The sequence below is a fragment of the Clarias gariepinus genome, chromosome 16 (assembly GCF_024256425.1).
Source record: "Clarias gariepinus isolate MV-2021 ecotype Netherlands chromosome 16, CGAR_prim_01v2, whole genome shotgun sequence".
NCBI classification, from domain to species: Eukaryota; Metazoa; Chordata; class Actinopteri; order Siluriformes; family Clariidae; genus Clarias; species Clarias gariepinus.
This window is the reverse complement of record NC_071115.1, coordinates 7,337,433-7,357,527: the sequence shown is the minus strand read 5'-3', so window position 1 is coordinate 7,357,527 and position 20,095 is coordinate 7,337,433. Positions and strand designations below refer to the sequence as shown.

Below are 20,095 nucleotides of genomic sequence, written 5' to 3'. Positions count from 1 at the left end.
TATTTGTATGAATGAGGTTATTCATTTTCTCAGGTGGCCAATCATCTTGGCAAAATGTTCCTGTGAAAAGTTCCTATACATTTTTTTTGGTTGTCTTGCATGAACTACATGTTTGAGATCTCCCAAAAGTAGCTCAATGATATTGAGGTCAGGAGACTGTGATGACCGCTCCAGAACCTTCATGGCCTCGTGCTTTGGATCATTGTCATGTTGGAACATTCAAAAGCTTCCCATCTGCAGCCTTCGTGCTGTAGAATGCAAATTGTCTGTCAGTATTTTCTGATAACATGCTGCTTTTATCTTGCCATCAATTTCCCTGTGCCCCAGGAGCTCACATAGCCCCCAAAACATAAGAGATCCACCACCATGCTTTACAGTGGGGCTGGTCTACTTTTCACCGTAGACCTAAGCGTTAAAGGTTGTGACTACAAAGTTCAATTGTGGTCTCATCACTCTAAATGATTCTGCTCCAGGAGCTGTGAGGCTTGTCTAGGTGCTGCCTGGTGTACCGCAAGTGGGCCATTTTGTGGCATGCATGCAGTAATAGCTTTCACCTGGCAACTTGACCATGCAGGTCATTTGTGTTCTCCATATTGTGCTCTTTGAAACTATACCACCACTTTTATCCCTAGGCAGCATGTATCTTTCTCGTTCGATCGACCGTGGCTTAGTATCAAAGAGAACCTCTTATTTTCAACCACTTTACCAGAGATTAAACAGTACTGACTGGTATTTTCAAGTGCTGAGAGATCTTTTTATATCCTTTTCCTGCTTTATAAAGTTCAACTACCTTATTACTCGGGTCCATTAGCAGTTCTTTTGTCTCCCCCATGGTACAGTATCAGGCCAAGTCAACTCACTGACTAATGATGTAAAAAAATGAGTCACATGTGTGAAAAATTCCCTTTAATAGCCTTTAAACCTGTATGTGTGAACCTATTTGTAATGTGGCCAAACATCATTCAAGGATATGTCACCTCTTAATCAGTGGTGGTTCAAACGGGTAAAGCTGTGGGTTACTCAGGTTCAGATTGGAAGGTTTTCAGACGCGGCTTCCTAACTGGGAGATGCAAAAAATACTTTCATTGTGCTGAAAAGCGCAAGTGACAACTAATTTACCATTTTTTTGGGTGACTTCAGTTATTATTTGGTGTCAAAAGGAGTCAAACAATGTATGTGATAATTTATGACTTCACATGACCACAATCCTTAAATAATATATATATATATATATATATATATATATATATATATATATATATATATATATATATATATATATATTTATTTATTTATTATTTTTTTTTGCATTATCAATTACATTTTAAAAATAAATGGCGATGTTTAACAATTTCTTTCAGGGTATGCAAACTTTTGAGCCCAACTGTATGTCCTTTGTTCAGACTTTGAGAGAATTTGTAGTGTGTGTGTAAAATGTGAAGACTACAAATGAGACAAATTTCAAATGCATACAGAGCCGGAGGCAGGTGAAGCTTCTGAAAATCCACATTGAAGTTCTGAAGTTTCACTTTTTTATCTTTCAACTGACAAAAAAGTGTTTTATGCATTCAAGTAAAAAAAAAAAAAATAGAGAGTCACAGTGCGAGTGGGTGCGTGCATAAGAAAGAAGTGTGTGTGTGTGTGTGGGGGGGGGTAGCGGGGGTTAAAAACTGATAACTTTGTTCAAAAGTTATGGTTCGTCATTTTTATCCCTTATCTTCTCTCAGACTGTTTTACATTTCTTCGAGCTACTACTGAGGAGAAACATCAAGAGAAGCTACTGTAAGCTCTCAGCTCTCACCGAATGGGCAGGAGGTTGATGAACTGGAACATCTATTCTGAAGGTGCAGTCTGTTGGATCGCTGAGTATATGATATAATATTTTTGTGGCCGTGAAGAAGAGAACAAGGTCAAGTGTGTTTCTCCTGCTGGAACCACAATTTAAGCACTGGAGGATATTCACTATTTTACATGGCTCGAATAAGAAAAGATGACAGGAGATTGGGGGGGGGGTGAGATGAGACGAGATGTGAAGTAAAATAGGAGAAGAAAAGAAAGGGAGAAGAAGAAAAGATCAAATAAACGAAATAAATGGATTTTTTGTAGGAATAAATAGTGATATAGCGGAGTTACTGTTTCCATAAACCCAAACCCCAACGCCAATAAAGCTGTGTTCAGGATAAAGTGGTATAGATGAAGAATGAGTGAGAGTTTTTATTGGTTAAAGAATGTGTGATCATTTTAAGAGGTATTTTCCGCCATCAACCATGTAACTTTATTTCTAAGAAGTGAGAGTGTAAGAAGGTGAGAAGGTGATTTTCTCCTGAAATTAAATTCTTGACAGTTGCTGAAATGCCTGACGCATGCCTCCTACACATAATTAGCTACACATTAGCCACAAAATGTTGCAGTGTACTTTTAAATCAATTATGATGTACTTCTGACTCGTTCTGAATCACGCCAAACTCATGCTTGACCTACAGACAGTGTAGCAATGTAATGAAGTACAAATACAGTACTTTGTTACTGTACTTAAGTGCAATATTCACATATCTGTACTTTCTTATTTTAATTTCTGGCAACTTTCACTTTTGTACGGAGACCCTAAAGAGACATGAGTAAACAAAAAAAACCTTTGGAGGAAAAAAAATGCACCTTGAAAAATAATGACGGGGAAAAAATGTGAGGTAAAAAAAAACAAAAAAAAACCAAGCAAGGTAAAAAAAAAATGCAAGGCCAAAACAAACAAACAAAAAAAAAACATGCTAGCCAAAAAAAATAAAAAATAAAAATAAGCTAGGCAAAAAAAAATTAAGCTAGGAATTTTTTTTCGTAAAGTTTGCAAGATATCACGGAAAGTTCGCGAGATCTCGCAAAATGTTTGCGAGATCTCGCAAAACTTGACTCTTCAGCGTTGCTGATTTAGTCCAGCAGGTGGCAGCAATGCTCCTAAAAGCTTGATCCTTGACCGTGTAGTATCAATCCAGTCCGTAATGCGCCTAAAGACTGGCTGCCAACCGCTAAAAAATAAAAGAAGAAGAAGAAGCATCCAGGGAAAGATAATACTCAGATTTGGTTAAACAGGCATGAAGAAAATTACTGAGTAGAATTATGAATAGCTGAGTTTTACATTCAGCTTGGCCTAAAATATAAAGACATTTTCAGTATGTACTCGGAGCTTGTACTTGCCGTATTTTGGCGCCGGAAATATGAGTCACATGGTCTCGATTTCTTTTTCTTCTTTGTCCCATTTTTTTCTCTCTCTCCAGTATTTTTTCCCGTCGCGTCTCATATCCCATTTTTTTTTGCCTCGCATTTTTTTTTTTTTTTTTTTGCGCCATGATGGATTTTTTTTTTTTCCTCCAAAGATTTTTTTTCCCCCACCCATGTCCCCTTAGGGGCTCTGTACTTTTGCTCCACTACTATTACAATAATAAAATGTGTACTTCTACTACAATACATTAACCCCTAAGCATCTTCGTTACTCCTTACTATAAAATAAACACAGAAAATGAGAACTGTACTTAGTTTTCCACATTCATAGACTGTGGAAAGTCAAAATAAAAACCCTATAGAGTTTTGTTCTCCCAACAGAAAACTTTACAACATCCAAAACTACGCAGAATTTTAATTGGTTTCAGTGGCACGACCACCATACAAGTCCTTGTGCAAAAATATTAGAATGAGTTGAACTATAGTCAAAAAAGCTATTCTAAAAATTAAGTCTATATCTTTTGACTAATCAGAATTGAGAACTTGGCAGCGCTGTCGGAAACCTTTGTACAAAGTAGACTTTTTGACCAACTTTTTGCCAAATTTACCAAACAAGGGCAATCAAAACACTGTAATAAAATACTGAAAATACTTTGTATTTCTCTTTTCTGTACAGTATCTTTCATTGTATCCACATATTTTGTTAAGTTCCACTCACCTTACCTCCTCTGAACTTAATGCCCCCTTTTTTTTTTCTTTTTCCTGCCCACCACAAAACGTTGGAGGCATTATGCATGCACACACTTTCACTTTGCACCTTGCATCTCTCTCCTAGAGTAAGAAGGAGTGATGCGAATTGAAGTTGGAACAGAGATAGAAGACATCCTGATGGCTTGGGTAGATAAAATTGGGGAAACAAACGGATCGCAACAGCTCAATGTGTTCAGCTCCAGACCCCACACACTTGTAGCAAAGACGCAGGAGAACTGTTTACCTTTAAGCTCAGCTTTACATTCACATACAGTACACTACTTCCTTTTCTGGTCTATAATTATTTAAAAAAAGTATTAGCTCTGTTAATGGAAATATGTAGATCTTCTGTTTTTATTGTACTTTTTCTAGGGTTTGATTAGCACCCACACAAATAACAACTGGTGAAGCTTTCTCTGGAGAGAATAACAGCTCTGAACCTCTTCCTGTGATGACTAACAAATGTGTGGATACATGGAGAGAATGTTGGATCACTCCACCTTGTAGAACAGTACAATTTATTTAGAGCTAGACAGAAATCCAGATGTACAGTAGGTTTAGATCTCCAACGCAAGCTGGAGGCGGCAGGGGTGAGAGGGGGGAAAATCTTGCATTAATAGACACATTCGGGGGAGAGATGAGAGCCGTGTAGACTTGTTAAGTAACACACGGGACCTTTAAAATAAGCAGTTTACTGTCTGTATTTGCTGTTTACCGACTAGCTTTGTACTGAATCAAATGCTACATTTGATTAGAAACTAAAGTACATCTGTACTTGGATTGTTGTCAGGCACAAACAGAGGTTTAGAGGTTTGCAAGTGCGGGTTTATTGATGTAAATGGAAACGCAGATAAATCTCGAGTCGAAGTCATAAACAAGCAAAGGTTCAGCGATCAAGAAAATGACCCAAGCAAACTCGATAACTAAATAAGCAGGGCCAGAACGAGATGTAGTGCACACAGGAGTAAAGGCTTAGTAATTTCATTAACGATCAGTGAGGAGCGATGCTTCACAATGGACGGAGAGAATACATAGTCCAATATCGACACTCTGTGAACCGTCTATACCAGGGGGGCAAAGAGTTTTAATGTACTACTGTACTGTACTGTATGTAGACAGATTTTTTTTTAACAAAGTGAACCAGGTGCTAGTTAACATCTGGTGCTAGTGCTGGTTCAATAGCGCACCTCCTAAACCCTGGCTTTGTTTTTCCATTACCTGGAGAGTTACATCATTAAGTCACTGTATATGTTTGTGTATGTCTGTACTTTCTCAGCAATGCTAGTGGCGATTCTAACAGCATAAAAAAGAAGGGAGGAAGGTTGGAAGGAAGAAACTTTTCCATGGTTGAGTTTGAAATAGTGTCAATTTAGTGTGTTAAGCAGCATGTGCAAACCCCTTGTTCCACACACCAAGTAGTGCCCTTGATCAGGGGTTAAACACAGATTTGAAATTCATGCCTTGTGTTAGAAATTAATTAGCCATAAGGAGTTAACAAGGGTGATTTAGAATCAATCGACTTGTAAGCAGTTACTAAGGAGACAAAATGTTGTTTAAGCAGACATGTGTTTTTTTGATGAAAATTGTTCCTTGATTGGTTTTAAATCTTTTATTGGGACGCCATACTGGACCATTCTGGCCTACTTTCACTCATGATCACCAAAGACTCAAAAAGCAGTTGATCCGGACCACCATGCCTCAGAATTTATCAGGAATTGAATTTTGAATTAGCGATATGCTGTACCTTACAGACAATAAGTTATCTACAAAACATGAACAATTCAACATTCTGAATGATCCAAATGCAATTAAATAAAAGAGAAATTTTCTTGGTTTTTATACAACACTGTAAACAATAACACCTATAAACTGTTACTAAATTGTTTAAGACTAATTAACAGACAGGTTACCGAGACACCTGATGATGAGTTATCTATAGACGCATCTGTAGACCGTCTACAATGGAAAACCCATCGGAACTAATAAAAGCCATGAAACAGAATCAAACCTTCCCTGTAAAAGCCTACGGTCTTCTACAAAAACAGGCCATTGTGATGTAATTCTCATAATGATAAAATATGTTGGAATGAATAAATTGTCCACTGTGATGTGAATTATTGGAAAGAAATGTGCCTTTACTGATTTTATTGTAGCTAGTATATCACTAGCGAGAGGAGTACGAGCACAGGCCTTTATAAAGAGCACGAAATGATCCCGTAGGAAGAGGAATGAAGTGGCTGAGTGGAGCAATAAGAAACTCGTTGCTCTGTGTAATGCTCTCATGAGAGAAGAACTCGCACTGAAAACACTGACAGACCATTTGACTGCTTTATTAATGGTCTACAGTGAGAACGAGGAAGAACATAAGAAGTGAGAAACACATTTATATTAATCAATGCTTGCTGCAGGTTAAATGAGGAGTAACAAAATCCATTGTTTCAGGGGTGTATGGGTGTTATTTAATTTATATCGAGAAATGTTTTAAATCATATTCAACAAACTGGTCATGCCAGTTGTCATGCCTGATCAGAGTTTGCATGGAGTTAAACACTCCTGATGAGAAAGAATGTGATGGGGTTGGGCCTGTCAAACTTAAGTTCTGTCTGGATCACATCAATATATATATATATATATATATATATATATATATATATATATATATATATATATATATATTTTTTTTTTTTTTTTTTTTTTTGAATCCTTAAACAAGTGACAATCAGTTGTAAACATTAATTTATTAACAGTTATATTAACCATCTAGAAAAAAAAGATGGGCTATGATTGGCTATTTATCTGTAGTCACTATTGGGGAAAAGCACTTATTTTACTATGATTTTTTATTTATTTTTTGCTGAAGTATAAAAAAATATGCAACTTTATGGAATAAGAAAATACCCTCACCACCTGCTTCATTAGATACACCTGTTCAACTGCACATTAACGCAAATATCTAACCAGCTAAACACATGACGGGAACACATGACCGTGCATTCAGGCATGTAGACATGGTCAAGGCCATCTGCTGAAGTTCAAACAGAATGAGGAAGAAAGGTGATTTAACTAACTTTGAATGTGGCATGGTTGTTATTTCTGAAAAAGCTAATCTACAGTACTGGGCTTTTCACACACAATCACCTCTAGGGTTTATAAAAAGAATGATCTAAAAATAAAGAGATTATGCAGTAAATGTCAGTTCTCTGGGTGAAAATACCTTGTTGATGTCAGAGGTCAGGAGAAAATTGGCCAGACTTGTTCGAGCTGATAGAAAGGTACAGTAACAGTAACTCAAATAAGATCTCGTTACAATCGAGGTATACCAAAGAGCATCTCTGAATGCAGAACCTATTGAACCTTGAAGCAGATGGGCGCTACAGCAGCAGAAGACCACACCTGATACATCTCCTGTCAGCTAAGAACAGGAAACAGGCTCACCAACATTGAACATCAAAAGATTGCCTGGTCTGATGAGTCTCGTCAGATGTAACCTGAAAATATTTTTTGGCACATTTCGGTCCCTCAGCATTGTTGCTGACCATGTCCATTCCTTTATGACCAAAAAATAACACGGCATTTCTTGAACATGACCGTTCACTGTACTCAAATAGCCTGAGCTTGCCAAATTTGTGGCTACAAACTGCGAGTGGAAAGGGGCATGTTGAGGGGGTCTTCGTAGCATGACTTCTGAAAGGGGCTCTTATCCATGGTCTGCCAAATCTATTGTCTTTGCTGACACAGTTTTATAGGTGACTACACAGTACAAGAAGACACATTTCTTGATTGGGAATCAATTAGAGGTTCAAACTAAAGGCCAACATGCAGAGTCATTACTAGCAGTGTTAGATCAAAGTGTTAATCCTTTTGTGTATGGACAAATGCAACAAACAGAGTACAGCATATTTTATTTATTCTATATCAAAACATAATGTAAACAGTTGTAGAATAATGAGTAATGCATTATGTGCTGTTTAATGGCATTTGGCAATAGCAACTAGACTCGCTTGAAACTCTTGCACTTCAAGAACTTCAAGCAGATTCAGATGTTTCTGCACAGAACCTTTGGGATAACCATGACCTACATGACTGAGAACCTCCACAGACAATGGTACAATAGAGTTCATAAAAGTTGAAACCAGTTATTAATAAAAGAAATGTAAATATTATATGTATATACTATATGGTGTGTTTTTATAAAACGCTGGAGAATAAGGAAAACAAGAAATAGGTAAGAAATAAGGACTTTTTTTTCATAAGGACTCCATCTTCAAAATATATAAAATTAAATTATAATAAATTAAATTAAACTAAAAAGTATAAATGTTTTCCATTGGCTGTTTAAGTTGGGTTGGATTTATAATAGGATAAGCTTTTATCATAAATCATTAATCATATTACTATTATTTATTTCTTTCTTTATATATATTTTGTACATCTGTATTTTTTTATTTTTATTTTTTTGCACATTTTGTGTTCAAATATATTTGCCTTTAACTTTATCTATGATTTTGGGGGAATATTTTTATCTTAAATAGACAAAAAAAAAAAAAAAAATAATTCTTTATGGGGCACTCTTTAAAAAAAAAAAAAAAAAAAAAAAAGACACATTTACACACACAAAAAAATGCAGAAGTTACCAAATGTGGTTCTTTGCCCATTTTTAAGCTTAATTTGCAATGTAAAAAAATAGAAATATTAAGTTAAAAATATTTCAGTAAGTGCTCTTTTAATTACCTACATTGATCAATATGCTGATAAATGGAAGAGTAGGACAAACATTTCGGGTTGCAGGTAAGAGTGTGGGTGATTTACCTGTCTCACCCCACACGGGCAGGTACTCATCTTGCTGGATGTCCAGCATAATCTCCAGGCCATTTCCGGTTCCTCCTTTCATTGTCGTTCTTAAAGCCTTGCCCTCCTCAGCTGCATTGAACATATAGCACTTCCCATATCGTGTAAAAACCTGCAAGAAAGACAGAAGATAAAAAAACATGAGTGGTGCTGTACAATAAGTCTCAGGCAGCATTAAGGTTTACGCTCAAAATATTTGTATTTTTATGTTTATATATAAAACATTCCATCAGCAAGCTCAGCAGGACTTATATTTAGCTCCAGTGCTGCTGGACAGGAAAAGCTACATGCTCGCAGCAGTAATGATGCAAAAAGCTGCAAATGGATTGCAGTGAGCAGAGGCAATCTACCCTGCCCCTGGGTCACGCTTTCTCCATCACTACCCCTGGATCTAGAATGAACTCTGCTTTGGAAATTAGACAGTCTCGAACTGAGGGCAAGGAAACGATAGCTGTGCTTTTTACAGCGGACTGAATAAGGACAAATCCATCCCATTAGGGAGTAATGGAGCATGAGGACAAACATGCCACCTTCTCATCCTCTTCCTCTCCCTCTGTCTCTCGCTCCTAATCATTATCTCTCCCTGTCCTTCTCATTAGAAGCCCCGAGGAGGCAGAGGTTTGTGGTTGATTGTAGACAAGTAATGAAGTATAGAGAAACAATTGGAAAAAGAATCTAAAAAAAAAAAAAAGAAGCCGGATACAGTGTTTGCACTTAGAAGTGAAAAAATAGACAAAAAAAATCTAAAGTACAAAACCCGTTTGCCTGCCAGTGGTAGACAAATCACTAGCTTGGGAAAAACCCAACACGTATCCAGGCTATCAGTTTTCCACAGCTGCCTGGCAGACAAGTAAATTCAGTACCATGTTGATGTGGCAGTCACCAAAAAAAAAAAAAAAAAAAAATCTTCACTGATCTAAAAACAAAACAAAAAAGCAAGATATATAAGAAGCATATAAATAAAATATATAGATTACAACTGAAAACAAAAGAGAAACAAATAATTTGATGTGTATGCAATAAGAAATCACAGAATTGGGACTTAATAGCTGTATGTTTATAAGAAAACCACTCTCTTATTAAGATTAATCAGACGAATGGCTTCAGTTTGTTAGGGAACATAAAGATTTGACTTTGGGACAAGGGAAAAAGGTCACGCGGTCTGATGAGTCTGATGAGTCTAGAGCGATAGGGTAGAAAGGGTCCATCATACGCTAGTGTTATGTTTGGTTGCAAGCCCTTTGCATTTCTCTGGGAATCCTGGTTCCTTTACCTCCTGCTACATAATAGGTTTTTATTTAGAGTTTAGAATGCTTCCTAGTTTCCTAGATCTTTATTTTAAAGTAGATTCTGACAATTAGCCAAGTTCCGTACTAAATGTCTTATTTGAATATTTTAAATGAATATTAATAGTTTACAGAACATCTTTGTGCTGCACCTCTACTCAAAAACCAACAGCTCAGTTGTTGGTTTAGACATGTAATCCAGGGTCAGATATTAATGGCCGGTCAGGCATGCTGAGTTGAACGTGCAGACCTAAAAGGCCAAAATTTATTTTATGGAAACTTGTCAGGACTGAGCAGCAATATAAAGGAAATGCTTGAATTTCAAAACATCTCCTGGCAGCTGTAAGATGTTTGTCTTTATATACCGAACATTTTTCTCACCATGTAATTTATTTAAACTGAACTGAAGATATTTATGCATTTCTGTAGGTGTTACTGTACGTAAGCAGGCTGGTTACAGTATATGCACACTGCTGTTATAATGAGTTGAGTTTCTAACAGCATTGGAGCCATTTTTAATCTTATTGAAGACAGTTGATGTCTGTTGGAGTATTTGCAACCCAACATTTTTTGTAGATTTAAAAGAGTACAAATAATTTTTTTAAATGTCAATACTAATTATTAACACCAGCAGCAGTGAAAGTCCCATCAGTGTGACGGGAACAAAACTCCCCCCGGTCTGTGGTGAGTGTGAAACTTATAGTTTTAAAGAAAATTAAGAACCTGCATCATCTAAAATACTATAAGGAGTATACAGTATGTTTTCATGACGTGCTTGAAAAACAAATAAATATATTAAAATAACAATCAAATAACATAAATAAATAAATAAATAAATAAATAAATAACATTTATCAGTTATTATATAAAATCAAGCAGCACATTGCTAAAGGGGAAAAAGTAAATAAGTAAGTAAATAAATAGACTACTGTAGGGAAAAATAAACATTTAAAAAAGTATAAAATAAGTTATCTATAGGCCACAAATTATAATACTTAATATTTAGTTTAACTCTACTAAGTCTGTATTTACTGTACGTTATCCACATAAGTTTACAGAAAATTACCTACAGTACATAATAACAGCTAAAATACTGTTAATTTATGTTTATTTATAATGCAAAAAGGAAGGGAAAACTAATTTAACATGGCAAGTACTACTAAAAGTGCAGCAACAATATTTATAAAAAAAAAACTGGTAAAATTATATGCTTATATTATATACTTAATTATAAGTTCATCTCTCTGCATTCACACCGTTTCTAAGCTTTGCCTTCACACTCAAAAAACTGTCCTTGACTGTCTTAATCATTAATGATTTACTTGTGTTTATTCTGTCTAAATATGGTAAAATACTTTCATGTTACAGTCAAAGATCTAATAGGAACTTTGTCATGTTTTTTTTTTTTGTAATTTCATGTAAATTACCATTTTTTTGTTATTTTAATAAATATTTGTTGTTAAATAGCAAAAAAAGGACAATCTGTAAAAGGACAATAAGTAGTTACAACAAGTCCAGTTGTACCACAGTATGCTTGTCTATTAAGCATTTCCAGTCGAGAGTTGATCCAAAAGCAAAAAAAAAAAAGGCAGATTCTAGATTTCTAACCTTCAAATCACAAAGCACTGGGAACACTTTTTAGCCAACTGATGAGTGTTTTGCACAGGTGGGATAATAAGTGTTAATATAAAGCAGTAAAAGTCACTGCGTCACATTCACACAGTTAATGAAAAAGGTTTGACTGATACAGGTTGTTAAGCAAAACCTAATCTGATGAGTTCATTTAAAAATAAATATATATTAACGATTAGTTAATTGTAGCTCATGTCTTATAATCTCTATAATCATGACTGTAAAAACAGAGTGATGCATTACCAGGAGATGAAACATTGTTTAATTAATGACTCTTTGATTGTGACACATCGACTGCACTTTTGTGCTGCTCTCAATACACACCTCACTTTTCTCTGTTGAACAGACCGTACTGTAGTTCCAGAACACACACTCATATCACAGATAAAACATTGAAAAAGCAAACGGTGGAGACCTTATGGAGACTTGCCCAGCTTTAAATCCCTACAGCAAATTCATTCAGAGAGACACACACACATGCAAACAAATCAACAAGGCCTGAAGAGAGCTGTCAACCTCTAGCCCAGATCACCGACATGAATTTTTAGAGTGCAATAATTCAAGCATCAGTGATTCTTAAAAGTGGCTACAAAATGCTGCGGAGAGAAAGAAAGAAAGAGAGAGATGGAAGACTGAAAGACTAATGGTCTGGCAATAATATTGCTGAAAGTATTCAGTCTCTCATTCTTTCCTACCATTGGCCTGTATGTGTCCAGAAAGACGTTTCACTTCACTGATTTATGCTTATTCAATATAAACACAACTTATACTCAAGGACAAAAGAAACATAACACTATAAAAAAAAAATAGTAAAAAAAAAATTTACTGTTATGACAACCAGAAATCTAGGGTGAGTCGAAAATGATCCCCAGTCTGGCTGCAGAAATCATTTTAATTAACTTTTAGAAAAGACAAATACATCATTTTTCAACATGCAGTAATCTCATTGCTTTTTAATACACTTCAGTCCATCTGTCAAAATGTTTTAGGCTGACAAGCAAACATCGGCAGGCTGTTTGGAGCTGCCAGGAATACCATTTCCAGAAAATCCAACCTGCACTGTCAAGCTTTGATCAATAAAAAAAAGAATCGTTCGCTTAATATTGACAAACACAAAACATTTCTTCTGTAGTCCACCCTCAAATTGAAGGTTCAGGCCTGGATTCGATTCCCACCCAAGCCATTGTATGCAGTACCAGTCCCAAGCTCGAATAAAATGGGAGGGTTGCATCAGGAATAGATGTAAAAGACTAACAACTTGAGAAAAGCAGAAAGCTAGTTAACCAGCATGATGTCAGTGGTGGAATATGAGCTCAGTAAGCCATTACACGAGGCACCATTAGAACATATCTTCAAAATCTACAAAAAAGCTATAAAAAGAAACAGTAAAGGGGACACTTGTTAGAGCATGTGTCTTATAACTGGATGATATAGATGCATCTGGTACCAACTTTCAGACTTGAAAGATGGGCATTTGACAGCTACATGAAATCTGGTCATTTGTAATGGCTGTATATTAAAGAGTTTCTTGTTTTGAAGAGAGCCGTGACTTAGTGGCAACTGGTGAGATTCTTCATCTCCTGCCACAACTTCCTGAAAGACTGAAGACCCTGACAGTCTCTGAGTTGACACAGGCTGCCAGGAGCAGAATAATGAAAAAATCACCCAAGCCTAATAGTCTGTGCGTCAGGTTTTATAAATGTTTGTGGTGCTTTAATGATGTACGACTGAAGTGCATGGATCAGGGACTCTTTCCTTAATGCTATTATCACAACAAGGACACCTTGGGAGGTTAAATCCACTGGTTTGCTACAGTATGTTTGCTTTTACTACAGTATGTGTGCATTTTTTTTTTTTTTTTACTGTGTCAGGCTTTAAAAAACACTCGCCTAGAGAATTGCCAAAACTTGTAAACAAATGCTTTTCTTTCTGAGAAACATTAAGATTTTGTTTAAAAAAAACACACACAGACACAAACTAAACACTAAATTTCTTCTTAAAAAAGGAAAATGCACTGTGGAACATTTATATCTTTTATACCTTGGAGGGTTTCAGTTGTGGTTGACATTTTGTACTGTATCTGATATGATACTAGGAATTAATGACTCTTAAACAAAACCTTTTCCCATCACCATAGACACACATCAATGGCTCCTCCTTTCAATGCGATTAAATGCATGTTCCGCATTTTAAGGATTATGTAATTGTTGGGGAAATCCCACAGATAACCATTAAATGTGACTGTCCAAAACATTTTTCAATAGCACTGGAGATGGGAAAAGTAAAAGTTTCACAGTTCTTGCAATGTTTTTGTGTCGAAAAACTCATGGAAATGAAATGTGAAGGACTGATAAATAGAGTCAAAGGGAAGATCCTGGGATGGCCAGGATACTTCTATAACCCTTCTGTACAACAACAACCTGGCAGCATTAATACTGTCCTCAGCTTACAAGCTTATACATGGCTAAAGCATCTTTCATACATACAGGAGTCTAATAAAAAATCTCACCAAGAGTGATTTTGGCCAGAAAATTGGCATTCGCCCTGACATTTCCTGGAACTCCTAGGCTCTCATAAGGCTCTCTTTAAACTCCCTAAACCTCTCTTCAATCTCACCAATCTCAGCAATATCAATTGGACATGTCTATTCTTTCTATGAGGAAAGAAAAACATAAAAATCTTTTTCATAGCACTCATAGTCTCACTTCTAAGGCACTCCTGGGCACTTTCCAAAGTCACTGGGCTCCACTGGTCCAAGGAATAATTGTAGAGAAGTCCTACAAGTTCAATAAGAATGCATTTTCTATTTGGCTAGAGTACTGGTAAATGTGAGGAGGACAAGGAGAGTGTTGGTGAGTCATCTACACAATCCAAGAGAGAGTTGGCGAGATCGAGAAGAGCGTTGGCGAGAACTCCCGCTAGGGGCTGCGGGGCACATGCTGCGCCAGCTTTGTTCTCTTATGCCTCGCTTGCGTCGCTCTCGCCAAGCTCTTCTCAAAGTCGAGGGCCAATCATTGAACACTCATTCCCTCTACTAATTCCCATACAAGTGCTCCTCATTCCTGCCGATCACGAAACCACAGGATTGGTGGTTATTCCTTGTTCTCACCGTACACTCGCAGAGATTTCCTTGTTCTCATCAAAGAACTCCTCAAATACATATTGTACACTACAAAACCTTCTCCAGGTCATGAAAAGAGTTGTTTTTTTTATTATAGATTTTTATGTTCATAGGTCATTTCAGACCTGACAAAATAACAACTGCTAATAGAGATTGTTATTTTGTTCAGAGCAACAGATTTTGGATTTAGCCCGAGTTCCTTGGTGCTTATTGGTAAGTGTTATATTGGTCATATCAGTAACAATCATGGACAGTTTTATTAAAAGGTTTACAGCTGCTCTCCCTCAACTACAAAAGCTTCCATTATTCTTCAGGTTGTTCCTGTTTTCCCTGTATGGCTGTTAATTGACTGATAAGTTAAATCAGCTGTGCTGGGAGCTGACGAAACACTAAGATGTGCAAGACAGGTGGTCCTCCAGAACTACTGTACTGTTGAAAACCGATTCTATACAGTAGATAGAACCTAATCCTCGGAAAAGGGATGACAGTCATGATCAATCTTTATGACTACAGAGGCACAAGTATATAAGTCACTGTCGTATTGGGAAGACAGTTTTATATGATGTTTGTTTAAAATCTGCACATTACATAGCACTATAAGGAAGCATTGGTGCCAAAGGTAGGATTTACCTTTCAGTCCCTGTTTCTATTCTAGACAGAGCTACACAAATTAATTCTACTCGAAAGCTTTTAGATAGATTCAGTGTCAGGGCTTTTCAAGCTAAATACCATGATTGTAAACACGTAGAGTGTGATATTAATATTAGGGTTCTGTAACTCATGCGTAGAATCATGCATTATTAAAGAAAATACATAAGACAAACTATGACAAGCACTCGTGGCTAATAATAATGATGGAAACCGTTTTTTTATTGGTATAATGTAAAGTCAATGTGTTTTTTTTTTTCTTTTTTGTATAACTTTCAACAATATATTTAACAAAGGATAATGAATCAGGTTGTATACAGTAACTACCTGTTTAGGCTTGTAGAATAATTTTATGATCTCTGACTTTATTTTGCCGACTACACGAGCAAACGTTACGTGCCTCTTTGTGTTTTGTTGTGCTTTGGATTGAATTTGTTTAGAGGTCAGCGAGGCTATAGACGGTCAAAAAGTATTGGCTAATTACCTTGATAACCCCAACCAAAACTTCTTTAACAAAGTATTTGCAGAATTGACACAAAAGCATGTGAAAATTATTAATTAGTTGGGCTGAATGAAGAATAAACTCTTCACCACTTGGCACAAGTTTTACAGCATGTCTTTATAGGTCCTTCAGCTGCTCCTATAGAGGCGTCTCAACAGTGGACCATCCGATCCGCACACAACTTGGCACAGGTTTTACAGCGAATGCCCTTCCTAACACAACCCACCCACTTTTCTAACCGGCCTTGGGACCGGCATTGCATGCAGTGGCTGGGTAGCATGGGGTCTGGCAACCACTGAAGGTGGGGCTCAAATCCCATACTACCCCAAATCAACAACCTAGATCCTGATTTGCCTGAGCCACCACTCACCTTAAATGCTGTTTAATACATAAGGATGTAAATTACATCTGGTGTGAACTTTGGTAGGCTTGGAGCTTTAACTCCATCTGGAGGCATCACACAGGAGAGTCCTGTTTTAGACTGGTCTTTAAAAGTTTCTCTACAAACCTTTCTTTGTGATGAGCAGCTCTGATTTGATTGAACGTTCCACATTTGATTGAAATAATTTTTGCTGTTGCTATTATGTTATTTCTGAAATTCACCTTGAAATGTAATTATCAACGAAAAAACACAATTTCTTAACGTCGGGTAACGTTACTTCTGCTGTCCGCTGTTACACAATTGGTAATCACGTATTCAAAAACTCTATAAACTTACTCAATCACTAATTAAATCCTTGTTGTTTTTGTATTTTTTGAATATCTAAAGTAGTTTTGTTAAGAACAATCATGATTTTTTATTTTTTTATGCCAAAATCACTGCTCCAGGGCATTCGGCTCTTGAGCTCCAAAGTAGATCCACTGAATTTCTTTCCTCCAACTCTAGTTAGCACACATTCTTTTTATATTTAAAAGGTTGTAATTCTTGAGATCTAAATTGGATTTGACCTAATTTGGATTAAGTTGATATCCAGACTGTTAATCAAGCCCCACGATGCACGTTCTTTGTCTGTTGCCTCCTGGCAATAAAGATTTCTCGCAGTAATTTTATCTCCAGTTCAAAGTGATAATACTAATTCTAATTTGGCACATTAATTTGGCATGCTAGCAAGAACACCTACACAGAATAATAAGCACTTTCAATGCCTCTGAAATCATTGAAATGTGCGAATCAATTATTCACTATCTTCATCTGTACCCTGTACAATTAATTCTGGCAGATGGTATTTGCATTTGGGATGGTTTACAGCGAATTCCACTTAATAGAGTGAGATCCATTGCAATGAAAACTTTAAAGGTCTGCCTATCCAGGGTTCCCAAGTGATGTAATTAAAAGTATTTGCCTTACCCTGAGGAAATTGCAAGTTTGGAACCTGATGATGCCATATCACTTTGTGGTCAGGAGACAAAGTTCTGGGGATGGGAGTAATGGTGGCTAAGTGGCTTGGATGCTACTGTATGTCTTTTTTCTTTTTTTTTATTCACTCATAGATATGGTTAACTTGTACTTCTGTTGTTTTAGACTTTTGTATGATATGCCATTGTCTTGGATGCTGCTGAATAAAAATGAAGCAAGCTGACCCCAAGGGCAGTTCCATGAGCGTCCTGAAATTTTCTTGACTCCTCTCCTTAACCAAGTGCTCATGTCATCTTCATGTCAGAGGTCTAAGACGGCTGAGTTTAAACTCTAATTATCGCTGTGGAAGTTATTATCCTACATTACATCACCACTGCATGTAATCAATCAGGACTATGGTAGATTAGTGAGAAGAAAAAGCTTTTCTTCTGACACGCTGGTGCCAATGCGAAGCAAAAATAGCGAATTACACAGTCATCACTGCAGGTAGATTCTCTGTCACTGCTGGTCATGCCATTTTTTATCAGCTGAAATTGACTGAATTCTGTTTTTTTGTTTTTAAATCAGTTGGCGGAAAGATGCATAATAATTAAGCAAAAATGCAAGTACTTGCATAAACAATACTACCCTTGCAAATAGTCTACCATTTACCTATTATTTTCGTCATCAAGTTTAATTATATAATAATGAGTAAAATTTACCCACACTACCTAATTATTTATAGTAATAACTGCAACCTAAAAAAAACATTGTAATATATACCCCAAAACATTGGATCTGTTGTAAGCATGAGCTATTTGAGGCACATGTTCATTTGTCAAGCTTCTGGGCTGAAGGTAAGATATGTTTGTAACATGCTGTCTATTTATCATATCATGAAAGCAAAGGGTAACATTTATTCTTATCTCTCATAAGATTTGTGGTCATTGTTGTATGTTTGATGAGGAGTTCACATTTGTAGCTTTCTTTAGGCGAACATTTGTCATAACAAGCTAGCTTAGCTAATGGGTAATGTACAGGAGAAAAAGTATTTTTCCCCGCATTAGTTAGGTATAAGTGGTACGGAAAAGAAAAACACGTTTTCAAACGTTTTACCGGGAATATAATATTGACTCGTATTTTATGCCTGTAAAGTAATAAAGCACAAACTGTTTTAAGTTACCGAAACATTAGCTAGTAAGATAGTCAACTCTTAGCTAGCTAGTGACTGCCTTAGCCAAAGTCTAACAGATAAAGTTAACGAAAAAGATAGAAATAACTTTAATTACAGAAAGCTAACGTTTAAATATAAGTATTTGTGTTTTTTTGCTGGTAAAACAAGAAGTTTGAAGTTAAGCTTTAGCTACAGCATTTAAAATATGCACTTGCCTGATATTAAAGTTGTGTTTAAGAAATGTTTGTCACTCAAACAAATGTTATTTTTTTGTTGGAAAAATTATAGACATATTAACTTAATTGTAGTTACATTTTTACTTTAGCAAGCTTGCATTTTTTTCAAGCATACAATTGTCCAGTATATGATGCTAACAGTGCTGCTGTTGATATTGAGTTTAACATAGTGTTGAAATCTAGAACACTTGTTTTCTAAATTATATCTTTAATCTATTTCTTCATTAAAATGAAAAAGTTTAATACAAACTACTTAAAATTAGGACAGTCACACAACATTTTCCTTTTGTAACATGGATATAACTGACTTTAAGATGTGCTTTTATGAGCTATGATTAGATCAATGCCATATATGTGTTAATAATAAAGAATTGTTATAATCCTATGTTAAATGAAGTATAAACATTTCAAATTGTAATATAAGTGTGCATGTGTCTGTCCGTAGGATTTGGACTTTCCTGTCTTTACGAATTGGACTCATTTGTCTGCATGAGGTGCATTTGTCTGCCTTTGACTGGTAAACTTAGTTAAACTCCACACTGAATGGGATAGAGTGCTTCCTTGCTTTATGTTGGGGACAGTCACACAAGTCTAAGTACGGTTATTCAGTGTTATTCTCTTGTTCTGCTATTTTTATAAAAGATAGTTTTGTACCTCGTTTCTTTGTTATTTGATTATTTAATAAAATATATATATATATATATATATATATATATATATATATATATATATATATATATATATAATCATGATACTGTGTCGGGTGAACTTTTTAAATGAAGTTAAACTTTGGCTAGTTAGTCATAAACTACCTATAGAATCTACCCAAAAAATGTGAGGTAACAATTTGCATTAAGTTTGTTTGGGTACATCTCACCCCATATTTTTCATAAAAAGTACCAAAATAAATTAGCTATAACATGCCAATTTAAAATAGGTAAAGCCCACTCATTGCATAAACATAATGTTACTTAATTTTAATAAGTAATTCATTATGTGATGCAATGAGTAGACTTTATCTAATTTCAATTGGCATGTTATAGCTAATTTATTTAGGTACTTTTTATGAAAAATATGGGGTGAAATGTACCCAAACAAACTTAATGCAAATTGTTACCTCACATTTTTTGGGTAGATTCTATAGGTAGTTTTTTACAGTGTAACATGAATGTGCAAATCTTGTAAAGATTGGTAGGACAATATTTTCCCATTAATTAGACAAATGGTCAGTAGCAATGTTAATCTCTTTTCGCTACTTCAGTAGCTTAATTAGCTTGTGGCTACACAATATGTTTAAAATAAGTCCTATAACTTTATAATTATAGTAACTTTTCTTTCGGCTGCTCCTA

At 35.8% G+C, this 20,095-nt stretch overlaps 1 protein-coding gene across 1 annotated transcript in view; it reads right to left on the bottom strand.

The window, feature by feature from the left end:
- The window catches only part of asic2 (acid-sensing (proton-gated) ion channel 2), a 160,161-nt gene that overhangs the window by 34,990 nt on the left and 105,076 nt on the right, over positions 1-20,095 (bottom strand). Inside the window, exon 2 of the mRNA XM_053514769.1 lies at positions 8,773-8,923. Coding sequence (XP_053370744.1) covers positions 8,773-8,923 — 151 coding nt within the window. The remainder of the gene's footprint in view (positions 1-8,772; positions 8,924-20,095) is intronic.